We start from the raw sequence: 19034 nt of genomic DNA, 5'->3' as shown, positions 1-19034 counted from the left end.
GTTAATACATGTCACATATAAAATAATGTAAACAATGTACATGCTTCTGCCCTTGTGTTCTGTGTCCTTACAGGGCAAATACTTTTAACCTGTCAAATAAAGTGTTCTGTATGAAGCTTAATTTTTAAAGGGAAATTCTGACCTCTACAGTCTGAGTATCAATATAACTATACGCTGACAAATATTCATGAGATTAATCTCTCAATTTTAATTTAACAATTCTTTGTGGCACATCAAATCATGAATGAGAATAAAATTGAATCACTGTGATTGATGGATTTATATAACAAAACCAATCTAGCACACTCTTTTTAGTAATTACGTCAGCTGAATGATATTTGCACCTGGCTGTTTTTTTTTTTATTTGCAATATAAGATGGCACAGAAAATATGTAAAGATGCCATGTAATCTCATTGATTTGCATTGGTTTCTCACTCAATGAAAGGTTTTTAATAATAAATGTTTTATGCTGTTATATTCTCTTATGCAAACCACTTGCATCCATTTAAATGATAATTATGGTCCTTTATTGCTCACTCACTCAATCGAGAGATTTTTAAAGGTTGCATTTTCTGGAGATCATAACGAACCTTTGGGTGCAGGGCAGGGATTCACATTCATGCCTACAGCATATTTAGAGTCCACAATTCACCTAGTCTGCATGCCTTTGGGTGGTAGGAGGAAAACATAAGAAACCCGCCTCATGGACAGATCATGCAACTCAGATTTCTCCTCTTGGAGTTTATCCACCACGCCACCATGTGGTCCGGATGGGAAAGTAATAAACTTAACCAATAGAATGAAAATCCCTTACTGTGATATATTTCTCTATTCAATATACTTTTCTATATATTACTGTCTTATTAAATAATATATATTTGTTTCACATATCAGCAAGTGGGAAAGGTGAAAAATTACTTTTTGTGGTTCTGTTTTTTATTATTATTATTTTGATAATCGCGGGAAATAGTAGCATAAATTTAAGTATGAAAATATAACCAACATAAAAACGTTTTTTCCTCTTTGCCCAAAATTAAGCTCTGTTGAAAAATCATCCATACGTGCAACCCCAGACAGCTTAGCAGGAAGCTAAGAAGAAAAAAACTACAACTCCCAGAATCCCTAGCCACCGTCTGCGTCTGACGTGAAGACGCACCGGTTGTTTGTGGCCGTTTCTTTCGATATCCGGCTTGTGATAGAACAAGAAACCTTGTCGTTGTATGTTAAAGCTTGGACATGGCGATTCGGAGGTGAGCTTGCGTTTGTAGTGCTCCATCGGGCAGTGTGAATTCAGACCTGGACTGGTGAATACAGACTTTGTTCTGTAGAGTACCAGCTTGTTGGGAGAACTTGCTGGAGCCGTAATGTCTGTTTATCGATTGTCTCTAGTCCATGTTTGTGGCTAGTTTTGCTAATTAGCTAGCGACGGATGCTGTAAATGAAAGTGAACCGTTTCGAGCAGGAATCATTATCGGTTTTGAGAATACACGCGAACATGGTCAAACGTGTCACTTTGTAGTTTACTTCCACTGTAGCATTTATTTTCTACAATCCAACGTGTTTTTGAAACCCATAGCTAAAGTAGCCATTGTACGCTGTAAATCGAGTCAGGGAGCCAGATTTTTTGAACAAAGTTACCTGGAAGTGCTTCCGAAAGCACTGACAGCAGCCTGCACTGATTGTCAATTTGCAAGCTTTGTCTGACTTCAAATGAAAGAACATTTAATATCCGGCAACGAGAAACAAGCACGCTGTTTTAGGACTGATTGAGGACTTGATCTTAATTGGTATTTTGCATTCGGTCAGAATGTTTTAATCATAAACTGAATGAGAGAGTTCATTGAGGCACAAATATATGCGAAAAGAAAGCAAAGCTGATGCGCTGGCTTTGGATGCAGCCAGATAGTTGCTAGAACTGCAATGTATTCTAACACAGTCTGTGTTTGTTTTGCAGGGTAGTGATGCTCCTCTGAGATCAGGGCACAGACAGTATATGTGTGTGCTTTGCGTGAGATTGAGAGGAGGGGAGGACTCAGGGCATCTGTCAGTCTGACCATGGCCGATGGTACTGGTGATGACGATGTCATTCATCTAGCCAGTTTCAACACGCATCGCAGCCAAGGTCTGTTTTACAACTTCATCTAATTTGTGAAACATGGAAAGTAATAATAATTATATATATATATATATATATTATATATATATAAATTTACTTACTTTTGCTTGGAGTGATCTTCCACATCGCTGCTAGTCTAATTTTGTTGCTTTGGACAGGTACCAAGAAGAGGACTTATATAACCATTTCTTCAGACTCGGACTCAGATGATGATCATGTTGCCTTCATCCCTAATGCTCCGGTTTTGATAAATGATGAGGAAGAGGATGAGATTACCATATTGGAGGTCATTCTTTACACTTTACTCTTCTGAAAGGAGACTAGTGGAGATCATTCTCTGATACTTCATTCTGTTTTTTGTTCTGTTACAGCCTTTGGCACCGCCTCCCCGTCACATTATTCGACCAGCTGCCCAATGGGGTGGGAGCTCTTCAAAGATTTTGGTCTCTGGGCCCATCCCGACCACCACAGAGATGCAGACTCTACCTGTCTCCAACCAACCTGCACCCACAACATCAGGAAATCAAGCCATAGAGGACCGCAATGCTGTACCGTCCACTTCCAGAGACAATTCCTTGCCTGGACTGCACTCTTCTAGGGATGTGACCACACAGTATACAGCCCCTTTAGCTGCTGCTGCTCCCATATTCCAGCCCAATGCCGCTCCGGTGGACATCAGTTTAGGTGGCCGATTGGTGAGACCCCCTGAGTATGTGGTTAATGGAGGCCAGCAGAGGACAGAAAGGGTGGCTGTGTCTCCTGTTGCCCTTCCTCAGGATGGGCCCCCAGAGGTGCGGGAAGTTGTGCCACTGGAGCCTACAGTGATAGTTGTACCAAGGGAACAGCAGGAAACGCCTCCTGCCCTGCCTGTGGAGCCAATGAGGCAGGGGGACGATGAACAGCCAGGGCCATCTGTCCCCAGGGAGGGACAGGGACATCAGAACCCCACAGCAGCTCTAATGAGGGGAGTGGTAAGTGATGCTCATCTTCAGAGCATTGCTGGAAATGGCAAGTTTTAACTTAATTTGAATCTCTGACAGAACAGAGAACAGTTTAGTTGTTTAATCATCTCAGTTACTTAACACTCTCTTCCACTGGCTATTTTAAATGGAGTGGATTATATTTAACCAACAGTATCTTATGGCCATCCACCTAATATTCAGTTGTTAGCTCCTTTGATGCCTAAACTTAACAAGGCATTGACTCCACTAGACCTCTGAAGGTATGCTGTGGTATCTGTCACCAAGCTGTCAGAGCAGATCTTTTTAAGTCCTGTATGTTTCAAGATTGTGAGCCACGTTTGGTAAGTCTTGACCACAGCTTAGCTAGAACAAGAGCTGCAGTTTTGGTGATGCTGTGAGCCTCCTGTCATCATTATCTTCTTGTGAAAGTCATTTGATATTGCCCACGCACTGGCAGGTACCATAGAAAAAAGTTATTTTACCTGTCAAGTCAGTAAAATTTGACAAATTGTTAATCTGTTTGGGTTTACTGCCAAACCTCTTATTCTGTTTTACAATAGGACAAAAGGTCAGAATAGGATGCGACTACTTTTGACTGGTAGTGCAGCAAGACATTATGTACATCAGTGAACTCTATATTTGTCAGAATGAGTATGCATCTTCCATCCCGAATAGAAGAAGAATGCTTTAGTCCTGGGGCTTCCTCTGGCTGTGCATCTCATGCTGTGTGTGGATGATTGTTTCAGTTCCCAGCAGTCTGGCTCTGGCTGACCCCTTACAGACAGTTCATTTGTTTTGTTTTCATTCATTTTCTCCAGTCCTCTACAGTTTTGTGTATATAAAAAAAAAAATCTCTACAATAGCAGGATTTGCACGAGTTGGGTTGCTAGGTTTCTTGGAATTGGATTTTCTATGGTGGTGCAAGTCTTCAGTTTTTTTTTTGTCATCTGCAGATGGACCTTTTCCCAGATGTTCAGGAGGCATATTTAACTGACCTAATAGACAGGAGTGAAGTTAAAGACTTAAATGTGTAAGAACATCTGTTCCTTATTCACACAACCTACTTAAAAAAAAAAAAAGTGTTGACAGAGATCAGAGAATTTTTCTTTCAATTGTAGAATATGCAACCTACTGTTAGAGAACCCTGATTACCCAAGAAAGGCAAATGCTGTTTTTGCACAATCAAGCATTCTTCTTGAAACAAACGACGAAACGCAGGTCTGTAAATCATGTTTGGTGTCACAGCTCAAATAGCATAACAGAATGCAGATGAATGTCAGTGTAAGGGCTTGTTTTTACTTTTATTCGTAGGAAAGTGAAAATTACTTCGATTACGTCAAGCTGAAGCCGGTTGGTCCGGAGGTCGTGATGCAGGCTTCGGATTTGCTAATGAGTGACTTCCGGATGCTGAGCTGTCAGGACATCAGGTGGACCCTGAACTCTCTCAAAGGACACTATGCAATCACCCGCAAGGTATGCTTTATCTCTGCATCAGTAGGTGTACACTGCCGCTCTATGTGGTGTTCACGTGTTAAGAAACTGCTGACAGCATCTGATGGTGTTGTACAGTTGTATCTGCTTTTCCTATGGAACCTTTTCATTTAGAAATAGCCAGAACCAGATCCCAAGTCTGCCATGAGTAGACCTGTAGCTTCCAGATTCATAATTCTATCTATAGTTGTAATTTATTTTCCTTTTGGAAGTTAATTTCATGCATTACAATCAAAGCTATAATAACAGTGAACAGTTTGGACACACATGTTAGTCGTCTCTCTGTTCCTTATTCATTTTTAGTCAAATAAAAAAAAACATGCATACACATTTGGCATTATGATTATTTTATAAGTATTTTTACTCTGAATGTCAGGCCTTATTTGATGCCCTTAAGAAATGGCAAGAACATTCCAGTGACCTCACAGCAAAGAAGAAAAAAAAGAGGGAATTGAACGAGCGGATCTACATGGACTTCAAGTTTGAGCAGGGTAACTGCACCGGGTCAAATTTCTGCTGTTTTCTTTGTAACACACCTTTGCTTACACTAGATTGTATTCTGTACATGATACGTTTTATTGTTCGCAAGTAGAAAACCGTTCAAAACAGAGCATGATCCTTATCATCCTGAAGGTACCTTTAAGTTGGAAAGGCGCATGTGCTTTCTTGAGAAGAAGAGGAAAGTGTGGAACACGCAGCACAGACTTGATCCATCATTGACAAAAGAGCTAGAATTCTACCAGCAAAAGGCCAAGGAAATGGCAGAGGTAGTGAACTCAGATTCGTAGGCCCCCTCAAAAATATTGAATCTCCATTATTGCTTGTGTGTTTTATATTTGTGTGTGTTTTCTTTTTGCCTCGTAGCATGAAGATTTCTTGTTGGCATTACAAGTAAATGAGGAGCAGTATCAAAAGGTACCATGAGATTTTTTTTATTGGAAAGTATAGCCCTTTTTTTCCCAATGCCTATTGCTTAGGCTTGCCTGTCGCTATTTTACATTGCTGTAGCCAGTGTTTCGTAATCAATGCATACCGCTTATATAGTGTAGCAATTTATTAGTTGTCCTAATTTATTTAATCACAATGCTTTTCTTACTTACTAGTAGTTGTTATTAACTATAGTCTCAGTGTTGCATTTAAAAACTAACCTTAATTACTACTAACCACAGGAGATCTATCTGGAGACTGCCACAACAATGTGGTTAATGATAATGCATAAATAGCATACAGTACAGGCCAAAAGTTTGGACACACCTTCTCATTCAGTGTGTTTTCTTTATTTTCATGACCATTTACGTTGGTAGATTCTCACTGAAGGCATCAAAACTATGAATGAACACATGTGGAGTTATGTACTTAACAACAAAAGGCAAAATAACTGAAAACATGTTTTATATTCTAGTTTCTTTAAAATAGCCGCCCTTTGCTCTGATTACTGCTTTGCACACTCTTGGCATTCTCTCGATGAGCTTCAAGAGGTCGTCACCTGAAATGGTTTTCCAACAGTCTTGAAGGAGTTCCCAGAGGTGTTTAGCACTTGTTGGCCCCTTTGCCTTCACTCTGCGGTCCAGCTCACCCCAAACCATCTCGATTGGGTTCAGGTCCGGTGACTGTGGAGTCCAGGTCTCCACTTTTTAAGTACATAACTCCACACGTGTTCATTCATAGTTTTGATGCCTTCAGTGAGAATCTACCAACGTAAATGGTCATGAAAATAATAAAAAAAAACATGTGTTGGCATCATGTGTTTCATGTCAATGTGTATGTTGACTTAGAGCCAGATAAAAATGGTCATTGCCTATGGAGAGCAAAAAGCAGTTGTTGCACAACCTGAACCTTTGCTGTGTGTTAAGTGTATTGATTTTGACTTCTAGAAGCCATGTTGTAAGCACTTTTGATTTTGACAGTGTTTTTTCATAGCATATTTGTGCTGGCAGGATGGGCAGCTGATTGAGTGTGGCTGCTGCTGCGGTGAATTTGCCTTCGAGGAGATGACCCAGTGCACAGACGGGCATCTCTTCTGCAAGGAGTGCCTGGTGAAGTACGCTCAGGAGGCAGTGTTTGGCTCCGGACGGGTAAGTCTCAGTAATTTCCATGCCAGTAATCTTGCTTTTTTTTTAAACCGGTGAAGTTGGGTTCATTTCTCCTTCTCTGAAGTCAGAGTGGTAAGACTGTGTGGTTGGAACAGTGTACTCTTTTTTTTTTTTCACTTCTCTTTTTCATGTTCTTCTCGTCATTTTATCATGGTTTACAGTTCAGGTAAATGGGGTAAACATTCCCACTGACATCCTTTCACATGCACATTTTTTTGCTTGGTGCATATGTGTGGGGCAGAATGGATAATTTCCTAGTAATCTCCCGTCTCCTGGTTGAACAACAGGCTTCGTCAGGGATGTAGTAGCCTAGTGGCTAAGAAGACCACAAACGTCAGTGGCTCAAACCCTACTTACCATTGTGTCCCTGAGTAAGACACTTAACCCTAAGTTGCTCCAGGGGGGGACTGTCCCTGTACCTACTGATTGTAAGTCGCTCTGGATAAGGGCGTCTGATAAAATGTGTTGTAAATGGGTTTGTTTTGCTTTCCAGTCAGAGCTCAGCTGCATGGACGGCAACTGCACATGCTCTTTTCCCACCAGCGAGTTGGAGAAGGTGCTTCCGGAGAACATCCTGTGCAAATACTATGAGCGCCAAGCGGAAGAGGCGGTGGCTGCCACTTGTGCTGATGAGCTGGTCAGGTATGCGGCGACCATCACAGCTCTGCAAAGGGGCAGGAGCTTTCGGTTTATTATGTTGAAGACCTGCCTATTTGTCACTTGTTTCTTTGGGAAAATATTACACTGAAGACTTATTTGTCCCTTGTTTCCAGATGTCCTTTCTGTAATTTCCCAGCTCTGCTGGACAAAGATGTCTCCCTTTTCAGCTGCCCCAATCCTCGCTGCAGAAAGGTAAGTAATGGCTGATGCGGACAGGTTGATCTCAGCTCAGAATGCCTCCAGAATCCACTAGGTGGTGCTGTGGGGCCACATGTAACTGCGACATCACTGAAACAGAGAGGACAGGGGTTCCTGGCATGGGTTTATTGTGATAAATGAGGTTATAGCAGGACACAGTCCATTTGCCTGTGTCTCTTCAACACTTGTCATCTGGACAAGTTGATAAGAAGATGGGTTAACCCATTGTTGACCATTTTATGATCAGAATGTACTGCTTTCATGAAAAGCAGCAAATCCTTGGTATCACGGTGTGTTTTCCCTCTTTTCTCACATAATCCCAGCAGTCTGTTATGCTCTGCAACTGTAAATCTTTTCATAAATTGTTTGTATCACAAAGAGGTAGCTTTGACTGAAACTAAGGAAATTGTAGGGTGGGGGTGAGTGATTAAGCTATTCCCCCTCCCTTCTCATGAATGCTCTGGTCTGTGCTTGGACTGATAGTGTTGTGCAGGGCCTCAGGATTCAAAGCCTCCCTCCATCTTCTTATCACTCAGGAATGCAGTGGGTGACTGAGCTCTACCAGATCCCTGCTGTGTGTGTCTTGGTCTGTTCCAGGAACATCTTCCAGTCTCAGGATCTTTGCAGATTGAAGGGTTTTCATACTGAAATGTGGACATTTTAAATGAAAATTAGAACTCTCATCAAAGGATGTTTTTGGTCCCATTCAGACCAACATCCAAACATAAGACACACCCTAATAAAGAACCACCCAGACTAGGTAAGTTAGGGTGTTGGGTATGTGCATATTAAAAGGACTGGATCAAAAACACTTAAATGAGAGAGAGAGACTATACATTTTTTTTAGTCTTGGATGTAAATAGTGACAGTCTCTGACTAACCAAACAGGAAGACCTTGGCTGAGGAATGAGAAACAAGAGAATTCTTGTAAAAGGGCAGTGGTGGCCTAGCGGTTATGGAAGTGGACCCGTAATTGGAAGGGTGCCGGTTCGAATTCCTGAACCGCCAAGGCACCACTGAGCAAAGCACCATCCCTACACACTGCTCCCCGGATGCCTGTCATGGCTGCCCACTGCTCAAGCAGAGTACACATTTTGTTGTGTGCACCTTGTGCTGTGCTCCAGTGTTTCACAATGACAAACAATTTCACTTTAAATAGTGACATTGTGAGATCCACAGTTTTAGAACATGACTTTTCTTTAAGTCCAAGTTGTATGTTTGTCTTAATTGATATGGATCCCAACTGTTAATTACTGGTTGGCTCGCTGTGTCTGTGTCATGGAGGAGTTATCTACGCAGACATTCCAATCACTTGAGAAATTAAGTAGGCAGTCCAGTTGTGTTTTTGCTGGGTGGAAGTGAGACATAGCACGTGAGGAGTATTTGTTAGTGACTTATTCACTAGATCATCAGTCAAAGTTGGATTATGCCTAACAGCTGGTACCTTCTGGGGGACTGGGGTCTCTTGCATCATTGACAGATTGAAAATGATAACTCAGGCTAAACATCCAAGGCCTGATTTCTGAAATTCTGAATTCAGTGCATTCACTGACACTTTTCCCTTTGTTGAGATGCTAAGTACTGAAGTCAATAAAGGAACATTGTGCCTTTTGCACAATGTTCCTCTATTACCATCTCACTCATTAGCAAAATAAGTTGTTAACGGACAACTGAAAAAGTACCATACTGGCAACATAACCTCCCCATGAATTCACACTGGGAATGCTGCTGCAACACACCTCTCATATCTAAGGAGAAATCAACTCATCATTTTCCCTATGCACACTGCCTGCTGCTATTCAGTTTAGTTGGTGCACAAAGACAAAAGAATGCCTTGAATCCCTCCCCAGTGCCCCATTTTAAGAACACTGTTGCCCAGTGTCCTGTCATTCCAGATCAGCTTTTCTGCCCAGGCTTCATCACGGAACAGTGTCAACACAAGGGCAGCCCATCCTGCTATGGATGGGCATTTATTTGCCCTGATATTTTTAATAAGAGCCTGGAGTAAGAGCCCCCGGCTGGGGGAGGTATGCCTTTCATTGAACCGATGTGGGACAAAGGGGGCTTTTGTGAACTGCTGCAACATGGTGGTCTTGTGAGAGACTCATCAGTGCAGGAGAAAGAGGGGCTTCTTCATCTCTCTTGCCGGATCATTAGAGGCTTGGTAAGTCCAGTCTGAGATCTGACAGGGCTGATCACATGAGATGTGAGGATCCATGATGCAAACTGGGAAGCATTCAACAGAAATAGAAAAGAAAATATATCATAAAAAAATATACTTACCCCCGTCACACAGTTTTTATGATTTAAATGATATATTTTGATCATGTATAATAATAATTTAATTTGCTCACACATTAACTATCTGTATGTAATGTCACTAAAGTCTTCCCTACAACAATTGATAATCTAGTGTATTATGTATGTAATGTTTACTTTTGTAAACATTTGCTTTTGTATAACATTTCTTATTTAAAATTCTTAATTTTAATATTGGGTTGTGAGTTCGAATCCAGCCTCTGGATGTCAGGTCACATGCACTCCCTGTTTTGGCATTGGTTTTTCGCTACGGTCTTCACTCATGCGTAATATTAATATTATTAAACTATTTAGAATATATTTTAGGCAGCCAAGATTTAGTAGGGTTCAGTTCATGTGTTCATCCACGTGGTGGCAGCATTGCGCCACTTTTTGGGTTTTATTGAATCTGCTCATCTCCATCTGCTGTTTGTTATATGCCTCCACCCCTTCCTGGATCCCCCTCATACATGGTCCTTTCAGTCCCCCTCTCACACCTTCGTTGTTCTCTCCTTCTCCTACGTGTCTAGCTCCAGTGCCACGCCTGTCTCTGGTGGATTATCCGTGCTACCTGCATGAGCGGCGTGCTCCTTCCACTGTGTTTTCCGTAATCGTGGGTCAAGGACTGACCCACAGTGCCGTGGCGTGATTTCGTAATCTGACCTACTTCTGCAGGCGTCCTCCTCCTACCCCCCTCTTTTCTGGCTCTGTCCCTGGCGTTCCAGGGAAGTTAGTTCAGTGGAGGGGTGTGGTTCTGCGGCAACCAGGGCATCAGAGGGTGTTCCAAGAGGAACAAAAATTCCTAAAAACAACATTGACTGGGTTCTCCGATCTTAGCGTTACAAATGAAATGTGCAAAGCTTTAACAGCTACAAAAAACGTAAGTAAAACCTGCCTCTTCCTTGTAAAGATGGTGGTCGCGTGCCGTGCCTCACTGTGTGAGGGGTGGCAGGAACTTGGGTTCTGCACCGTGGGGCTTTTCCTGCCTGCCTCTTTTAGGGCTGCGATTTCCCCAGCCTCCCTCATTCCTTACACAAACACAAGAAGTGAGATGTTCAACCAAGGAACTAAACAACCGACACCCCTATTCCTGCTACACCCCCCTCTTCCTCCCAGAGTCCCTCTCCATCCCGCCGTATCCCAGGCTTTCCCCTCCGGCCTGAATGAATGAGAGTTATATAACTGACACCCTTTTCCTGCTTTAGCGCCATGGGGAGCCCCACCCCTTTTCAGTAAGTCTGGCCTCCTGATTGGCTATGCCCAGATCCTTCAGGTTTGAAATGTGGTACAGTTCATGTTTGACCCAGTTCAGATTTTTTAAGGCCCTTCTTTTCTGAGCTTACAGCTCATGTGTTTAATTTTTACACATCAGCCACCATGTGGGTGTTTTGTTTCTTTTTCACCTCAGCTGGTTTCTTTAAGACCTCCTGCTTCACTCTAGATGTCCCTTCTGTCTTCCGGCTCTTCCCGTTTGGCCGATTGTTTCCCAACATGCTGCATTCTGCGGCTGCGTTCTCGCTTCCTTACATGGTCATAGAACGTCTGCAGGGGTCATGCACAGGCTTGCTGGGAGAGTTTTGTGCAGCAGGTACTTTACCTGTTCATCTCATTAGAGATGTATTCCTTTAAAGGAACCGGAATGGAGGTTGAGCTGCTTTTTGAAGTGCTTGAGGCATTAGGCCATGTGTATATGTGTGTGCCTTGTTGCCGGCAGTGGGAGCGTCTCTCTCCTCCCCTGGGGCTGGTTCTAGCCTCGCATTCCTCCAGCGTGGAGGGAGGAGAGGAGCAGCACCGACTGCAGCGAGAGCAGCTCGCCCCCAATCAGACGCTCCGCTGACATCTTCTGCTGCCTTATAAGGCCTGCTGCAGCCATCTACACATGTGCTGGGGGAGAAGCCCTGGGCTCAGGCCTGGACACGGGGCGCTGAACACTGTTCTGCAGCTGCTGGTGCTGGGAACGGCGCTCCCCTCCGCCGGTATTCCCGAACGCAGCCGCACAAAGCTTGCACCTTTCCTTCATTTCCTCCCCCAGTGTGTGCTTCACAGTTACATTAGCGCCATTTAGCAGATGGCCCTTATCTAGAAAGCGCTTTCTGACCCGGCACCTATTGTTTTATCTGCCGTCTGCAGCCCACTTTCGTAATGCGTTGCTAGATACGGTACGATTACGAAAATGTTACAAGTATTTTCTTTGTGGCCACTAAAGTTCCTGTTGCTTGCGAGCACTGGCTGGAGCAGTGAGTGATTCATGACACCCGGGTCCTTCTGTATACCGACATGGATGTGAAAACTAGATTTATCCACTTCCTCACATTGAATCTTTTACATACAGTCATGCGCAAATAACGTGATGAAATATGACCCTGAATACAGTAAAACTCAACATTTAAGTAATAATTCCGTTGCATGTACAGGGTGACAGTGTGTGTGGTTTGAGCAAAAGCAATATGTGTACAGATATGTATAGAGGTGTGGTGATACATGCATGAGTGGACATACTGTTAAATTTACAATAGAAAATATACAAATTTTAGATGACTGTTTACTATTGTTATGATTTTGTACTTTGAGAAGTGTTATCGTTCAAAATCTGAATGTTCTCCAGCTGGAAGGGGCGGCAATTGGGGAAACAGGAAGTGTTTCATAAGAAAGTCAGCCGGTGTGCGAGAAGACCACGCCCCCTGCCGTCTGTCACTTCCAGGAAGTTTCGGCCGCATCGGTTGCGTCGTTATCTGCCACCAGGTTTGAAGGCCACCCTCGAGGCGTGGCGTTTCAACACCACCGTGATGTCACAGTAGTATTTATAGGAGAGGTATATAAGCGAAGGCAGAGTGAGTTTTCAGTGGTAAGCACTGTTTTCCAGCATGTGGAAAGATTTGTGGCACCTCGGCTTCCGCCTCTAAGTGCTTACGAACCGTCTTGTTCTGTCACACACACTCATACTCAAATACACTCCAGCCTTTTATTTCATTATAAAGAACTGCAACAAAATTAAGAGCACTGATCCAACTGCTGATTCTTTTTGTTTCGTGTAGTAGTGAATATTTGAAGGAAACGGAGTGGGAGCTCAACATGATATGTCTAACCTCAACTGCTGCTTTTCTGCTGTTTGGATCACTTCAGTAAAGAAACATTTATAAAGACTAAAACAGGGGCCCCGACACTGATCCTGCAGGGCTAAACGAAGGTAAATCTAAGGTTATCTTATCCCACTTGTGGGACTAATAAAGGATTATCTGATCTTACATGAAAACGTGCCCTATGAACCCTGGACTAATGTAACATATTCATTTCTTATATGTTAAAAAAACACAGAATGTGGATTAAACCAGTTTTCAGCTGTCAGCAGTTCTCCATCCATGTGATTTTATTTTTTCTCTCCTTTTCTTCCTCAAACCATACCTCATTTCCTTGTCTGCTCCTTTCGGGCCTCTAGGGGGCACTGCATCACTATCAAGCTCACAGGAACTCTTCCTGCCCCTCCCATCCAGTTGTTGCACAAGTCATTGTCTCAGTCTCAATGTGGACAATTTGTATGTTGTCTTGTAAGTTTCTAATCGAAGGAGGATCTTGTTTTTTCTGTTGCTATCGTTCTGTTTTTGAGTGTATAATCACGTTGCTGTCCCACAGCCCCCAGTGTCTTAGTGTTCATTTCTCTATGCTTCTGCCTGGAGGACAGTTTTTAAATGCAGAAAGGCTCTTTTTGACTTTACAACAGTAAAACAGTACACCACTTGTCATGTCATGCCCATTAATATTCATCAACCTCTTTAAATATTTATACCAGCAGCATTTAGCAGGGGGCTGTTACCAGGCAACGTGGAGTTCTGGATTTGCAGGGCCCTCAGCTATCGTGTGTGTGTGTGTGTGTGTGTGTGTGTGTGAGTGAGAGAGAGAGAGAGAGAGAGAGAGAAAGCATGTTAGTTGGCGAGGGATGCTGGTTGTGAAAAAGCAGCATGACATGGCAGCTGCTCTTTCGTAACATGTATGTGCACACACAGCTAAAATCCAACCAGAACAAAGCGAACTATAATTTCAATGTCGGATCTAATATGTTGGAGTTGACTTGTCTTTTTATTTATTTCGATTGTGGAGAGTTGTAACAGTGCTGATTTTTCTGGACACTTTTGATCCAAATGAAACGTAGAAGGTTCCACTAAAAGGATTGGGATTCAGAGAAGCTCCCTTCATGTCCAGTCGGTGGAGGGACTCCGCCGGGGACAGATGTCCTTTGCAGTTAGCTGAAAGGCAGAGAGTGGGTAGGCATGACTAAAATGGAGCAGATGAAAATGCCGTCACTAGGCAACAGGGAGAATGATTTGCTGCAACAGAAAGCACCGATCGTGATCTTCGTTCATTTACCAGGACTTAAATTGCATTGCGTCGTCCTCTGAATCTCATCATTCTGAGCTCGGAATAAAGAATCTGTAACAGAGCACCTGGAGGTGCCATATGGGAATATTTTCAAATCTGGGTCCTATTTTCAAACTGGGCTAGGCACCCATTCTTTAATGATGGGTGCGCATCTATTGACGTGTGTGAGAGCCAACAATCACTGGGCTCCTTAAACTCTGTTTAGAAAAACATAATCAGAAATAATGACACTGCACCAAAAATGTGTTCTTATGTAAATCCTGAGTGTGATTAATCCTTATGCCAGTAAACAAGCCACATAGTGCCAGCTCGAAAACCACATCCTCCATGCCTCCAGAGAGGGCAAGAGGCCTAACGGTCAGTCCCACATTAGGGCTCAATTGACTGGTGCTACCACTGGTCCCCACCCACCCACATGTCCAGCCAAATCAAGGAAACTTGATTTAATAGACCGGTTTGGTGAACAGTACCAGTCCACTACCTGCTAATGTCGTTGACAACAGATGTGCTGAGGGGTGTGCCTTTTAACCTTATTCTGTGTGTTTGTGTCACAGGAGAGTTGCAGGAAGTGCCATGTGGTGTGGAAGGACCATGCTGGGAAGACCTGTGAGCAGCTGCTGGAGAGGGACGAGATTCGGCTCCGAGTGGCTTTGTGAGTGCCATGCTTAACTCGCTCTCTCTGTGCGGCACTGACATTCCTCTCCTGCAATGGTGCACCGGGGAGATCATTAGCTTCATTAGCATCTCCTCTGCTGCGTCAGCCACTTTACCCCTCAGGGACGGAGTCCCCGCTATTCCCCAGCGAGGTCCCAGTCTCGTGCTTGTTTCATAACAAGTTCATTAGCATCTATAATTTCACATCCGCTTTCCTCTCAAAACGGTTCCCCTGGTGCCCAAACACCCAGCTGTGAAAACCAATGAATTATTTATCATGAGAAAATTTCAAGATTTTATTTTTCATGGATTAGACGGAAGGATAATAAAAGTAGAGGAAGCCTGTGATCAGTCAGTTCCTGGTTTGAACAGGAAGTGAGCCGAACTCCTGTAGGATACAGCCGGAACATCCTGTTTTCCTTTAGAGACCCCGATGTCTTGCGTCTGTCATCCTGTAGTGAACGCAGGAATCTGGATGTTCACACGTGTTTTCTCAGTGGCACGGGAGCATTCTAGTGTTTGGACACCTGCCTCATCCAGCTGAACGTTGCTCTGTTGTGTTTGCTCAGCGAGGAAAAGATGACTGCAGCTCGCGTCAGGAAGTGCCATAAGTGCGGGACGGGGCTGGTGAAGTCCGAGGGCTGCAACCGAATGTCGTGCCGCTGTGGCGCGTTCATGTGCTACCTCTGCCGCGAGGCCATCAACGGCTACAACCACTTCTGCCAGCACGCCCGCTCGCCCGGCGCCCCCTGCCGACAGTGCAAGAAGTGCTCCTTATGGACCGACCCTACGGTAAATGGCCCAACCCCCTCCATCTGCACGCGCGCGCACCACCGCTCTTTCATCGCATCATTACCTTTACCTGCCGCCAGAGCACACGCCACTAACATCTCGAATACACGGTCAGCCGTGCAGTGGCCCACCACCCAGATCAGTCAGTGAAAGGTGCCCGTAGCACCGAGCCAGGTAATTATTAGCTCTCCTGTAGAGACAGGGAGAGAGGGCAGGGTCTCGGGTTTCCTGTGAAAGGCTGATCCGGCGGTGTGGTTCCTGATTACCGCTCCTCTGATTTCCTTCTTGGTTTCTCGGCGAGCTCTTCAGCTTTGTGCCTTGTTATGTAAACCTGGAAAAGTGATGCGGCTCCACCCGACTGGGTTTCCACTCCTAAATTTGGTTTACATTAGCGAGCTGTGGTGATGTAACAGACACTACCTGAGCTGTGATTAGACAAATCGAAAAAAATAAAAAAAAGTCACAAGATTTCATGCATTTCCTTAAGCATTATTAAGGGTTTCTGTTTTTAGTACTGAACAAGTTATGTTGCTAGATGTTATTTACATTCTTATATCTCTTTCTACCTGTCTACAGTCAAGAAAGAGTGTTGGAAAACTAGCACAGCAGGAATACAGAAAACCAGAACCTTCAAGCAAAATTCAATTCTCATCTTTATCAAGTGTTTTAATTGATGAGCTGTTATTGAAGCAGAACAGTCAGTCATGTTGCCTCCCTCTCCTCTTTCTGCTGGCAGGTCTAAGCTTTAATTCCCTCCATGTTGACATTCATAATTACTTACCTGGAACCCACCACAGTTTCCTACCTGGGCTGAATAGGTGTGTGTGAGTGTGAGAGAGAGAGAGAGAATATCTCCAACCCTGGCAATGTTCTGATTTCTACCTGAACAGTCAATACTGCACATCATTGCTCTACCTGCATCACAACCTTTGTAATCTGAGAACTTAATTGCTGTCTACATTGTAAGACACTTTTCTTTCTCCTGTTTTTCCTTGTAGCAAGATGATGAGCGGATCATTCAGGAAATACAGAAAGAAGGCGAGGCAGAGCTGAATAAGAAGTGCACAGGTCAGTAAAACTGCGGCTGATATAACACTACCCACAAACCTGGTGATAGAGCGGTCAGGTGATGCGTTTTGATAATCTGGAGAAAGATGCGAAAATGGATGCCGAGGAGGTGAAACGGAGGCCAGCCTCTGGCACTGCCAACAAAAGTCTGAGGCGTGGAAAAAATTGTACAAGCTACTCGGTGTAGTCAACAGTACAACACGGCCACTTTTTGCATGCCGCAGAACGGAGACTAAACTGTGTTTAACGTTCATGTAACACGCATCTCAACACACTGCACACTGTTCACCAAATGGGATGTCAGCAACATTGAACATGTTTTAGAATGATTTCTCCCCCCATTTGTATTTACTTTCAGAGTCCTCAGCAAAGCGTGTGGGTCCCCCTCCAGAGCCTACCGCTGCCAAGCGGCCCCGGCCGAACCTTCCGCCCATTCCAGCCCCTCAGGCTGTGGTTCTTCCCCAAGTAATGATGCCAATTCAACCTCACCCACGCGTGGTTTTCCGGCAACAAATCCCGGGCCCCTACGTGCCCCCCATCCACAACCTTCCGCCACAGTTCCTTCCCAACATGCACTTGAATTTCAACATGCCTATGCACTATGGACCTCATCAGCGCTTCTTCAGGCCTCTTTAAAGACTCTTAGGTACTAGAGGATCGTTGGAACCATCTTTTTTCTGGTTTTGGATGTGGATTTAGAGTTTAAACCCTTTTCTCTTCTCTTATTAATATAATTTTTTTTTACATATTTTGCTGTGAGGCAAGAACACGTTTTCTTAAAATTAAAAGGCCTTTTGGGCAGGCTTATTTGGAATGCAATAAAAAAAATAAAAAAAACATTTGAGGGTTTTTTCCCCCCCATATACAAAATGTCAGATCATTCTAAATGGAAATAAGCAGTTTGCTTTTGAGCTTTTTTTTTTTTTTCTTTCCCCTTCCATTTTTGTTGTTTTGCTCACTAGCAACATTCAGTACTCGACATGAGGGTTTACAGACTTCATTGAATGATGGTAAAACAGTGAATGTTCACAGAATTCTCAGTGATGACGTGTGGGGATGGGTTAGTAGGTCAACAATGTGACTGTCCTTATCATTGCTTTTTGTCTAATAAAAACAGCTTTTGTGTAAAGGTTTTGTGTTTTTACGCCTTTGTTTCTGAATTTAGATATTATTTGAAGTTGTTGACTGGCTAAGTGTAAAATCAAGTATATTGAATGTGGACACAAGCAGCTGAGATGAGGTTTCTTCATAGGGTTGGTGGAGTTACTCTCCTTGACTGCTCAGTTATTTGGAAGAGCCTTTAAATCTAGAGGAGCCGGTCAATGTGTACTGGGATGCATTTGTTACTGGTTCTCTTCTGGGCACGTCCCACTAGTGGGATACTCCGGGGAAGGCCCAGAAACCACAAACTAATGTCTGGCCAGGCCTGCTTCGCCTTCTGCCTCTGCCACCCTCATCTGGATATGCGTGTGGAAGCTGACTGACTAGTGACAGGGCTGGATGAAACCACTAAACTGATGATGGGATGTTCAGTGAAGGGGATTGTGGGTATGTGCTGCCCAGCTCTAGTGCATCATGTTTATTCTTACACCGATTTTTTCCCCTTTGGAGGAGGAGACCCATCTGGTCTTCGTTTTACTATGAAACCACATCATGGAGGAGAATGGCTGACTCAGGCTCTCCACGCTGTCCTCTCCACCAAACACGGCAGCTGTGGGTTGGGCTGCTGTGACGTCAGTTGAGGAGCTGAGGTTGTGTGAGTGTGTGTGATGGATCTGACTGCAGCCTCAGCACTCTAGAAAGATGTCAATTTCTCTGGCTGAACCAGGACATTCATCACACAAAGACTCATCCACACCAACCTTCTGTACAGAGCAGCAGGCACTTTTGGTGCCTTTCTTCCCAGTGGGTTAAAGTGTGTTTATGTGTGTTTGTGTGAGAGAGAGATATCTGGTAGCTGCCGTTTTCTTCATCAGGACTATTGTGAGAAGGTTGAAAGCAGCCCGGGGGGGTCGGTGGGAGTCAGTATGACTATTGCTGGGCTCTGCACTCCTGCAGAGAACCATCTCTCATGCTCACACCGCCTGCTTAAACAGACCACCACGTCCCAACGTCAGGGGTTTGGCTGCCCTCTTCCCTGCTGGCGTCCAGCCCATCGTCCAGGCTTTTGTTAAGCACCACATCCAGCAGACGGAGGGTCATCAGGCCCCGCTCTGAAGTTTCTCAGACTGAAGCACTTAAAACTGCTGCACTATTCGTTATGCAGACACCTTTTGTTTGACATCTTTGGCCTCCAGGCATAAACTCATTATAGCAGGTTGAAGTCG

The 19034-nt window shown here is 44.0% G+C and overlaps 1 protein-coding gene across 1 annotated transcript; it reads left to right on the top strand.

Moving 5' to 3' along the window:
* Positions 1 to 1152: 1152 nt before the first annotated feature.
* rnf216 (ring finger protein 216) lies at positions 1153 to 17836 on the top strand. The gene is made up of 17 exons (XM_028987625.1): positions 1153 to 1251; positions 1956 to 2123; positions 2276 to 2403; positions 2489 to 3088; positions 4033 to 4109; positions 4198 to 4297; positions 4391 to 4552; positions 4947 to 5061; positions 5204 to 5337; positions 5435 to 5485; positions 6508 to 6645; positions 7157 to 7305; positions 7437 to 7515; positions 14748 to 14845; positions 15417 to 15639; positions 16638 to 16707; positions 17066 to 17836. The coding sequence occupies exons 2-17, from the start codon at positions 2057 to 2059 to the stop codon at positions 17341 to 17343; spliced, it is 2469 nt and encodes an 822-aa protein (XP_028843458.1). The 5' UTR covers positions 1153 to 1251; positions 1956 to 2056; the 3' UTR covers positions 17344 to 17836.
* The last annotated feature ends 1198 nt before the right edge of the window (positions 17837 to 19034 follow it).

This window comes from Denticeps clupeoides, chromosome 7 (genome assembly GCF_900700375.1).
Source record: "Denticeps clupeoides chromosome 7, fDenClu1.1, whole genome shotgun sequence".
In the NCBI taxonomy this organism is placed as follows: Eukaryota; Metazoa; Chordata; class Actinopteri; order Clupeiformes; family Denticipitidae; genus Denticeps; species Denticeps clupeoides.
Note: the sequence above shows the minus strand (reverse complement) of the source record. Positions and strands in the feature narration are given on the sequence as shown.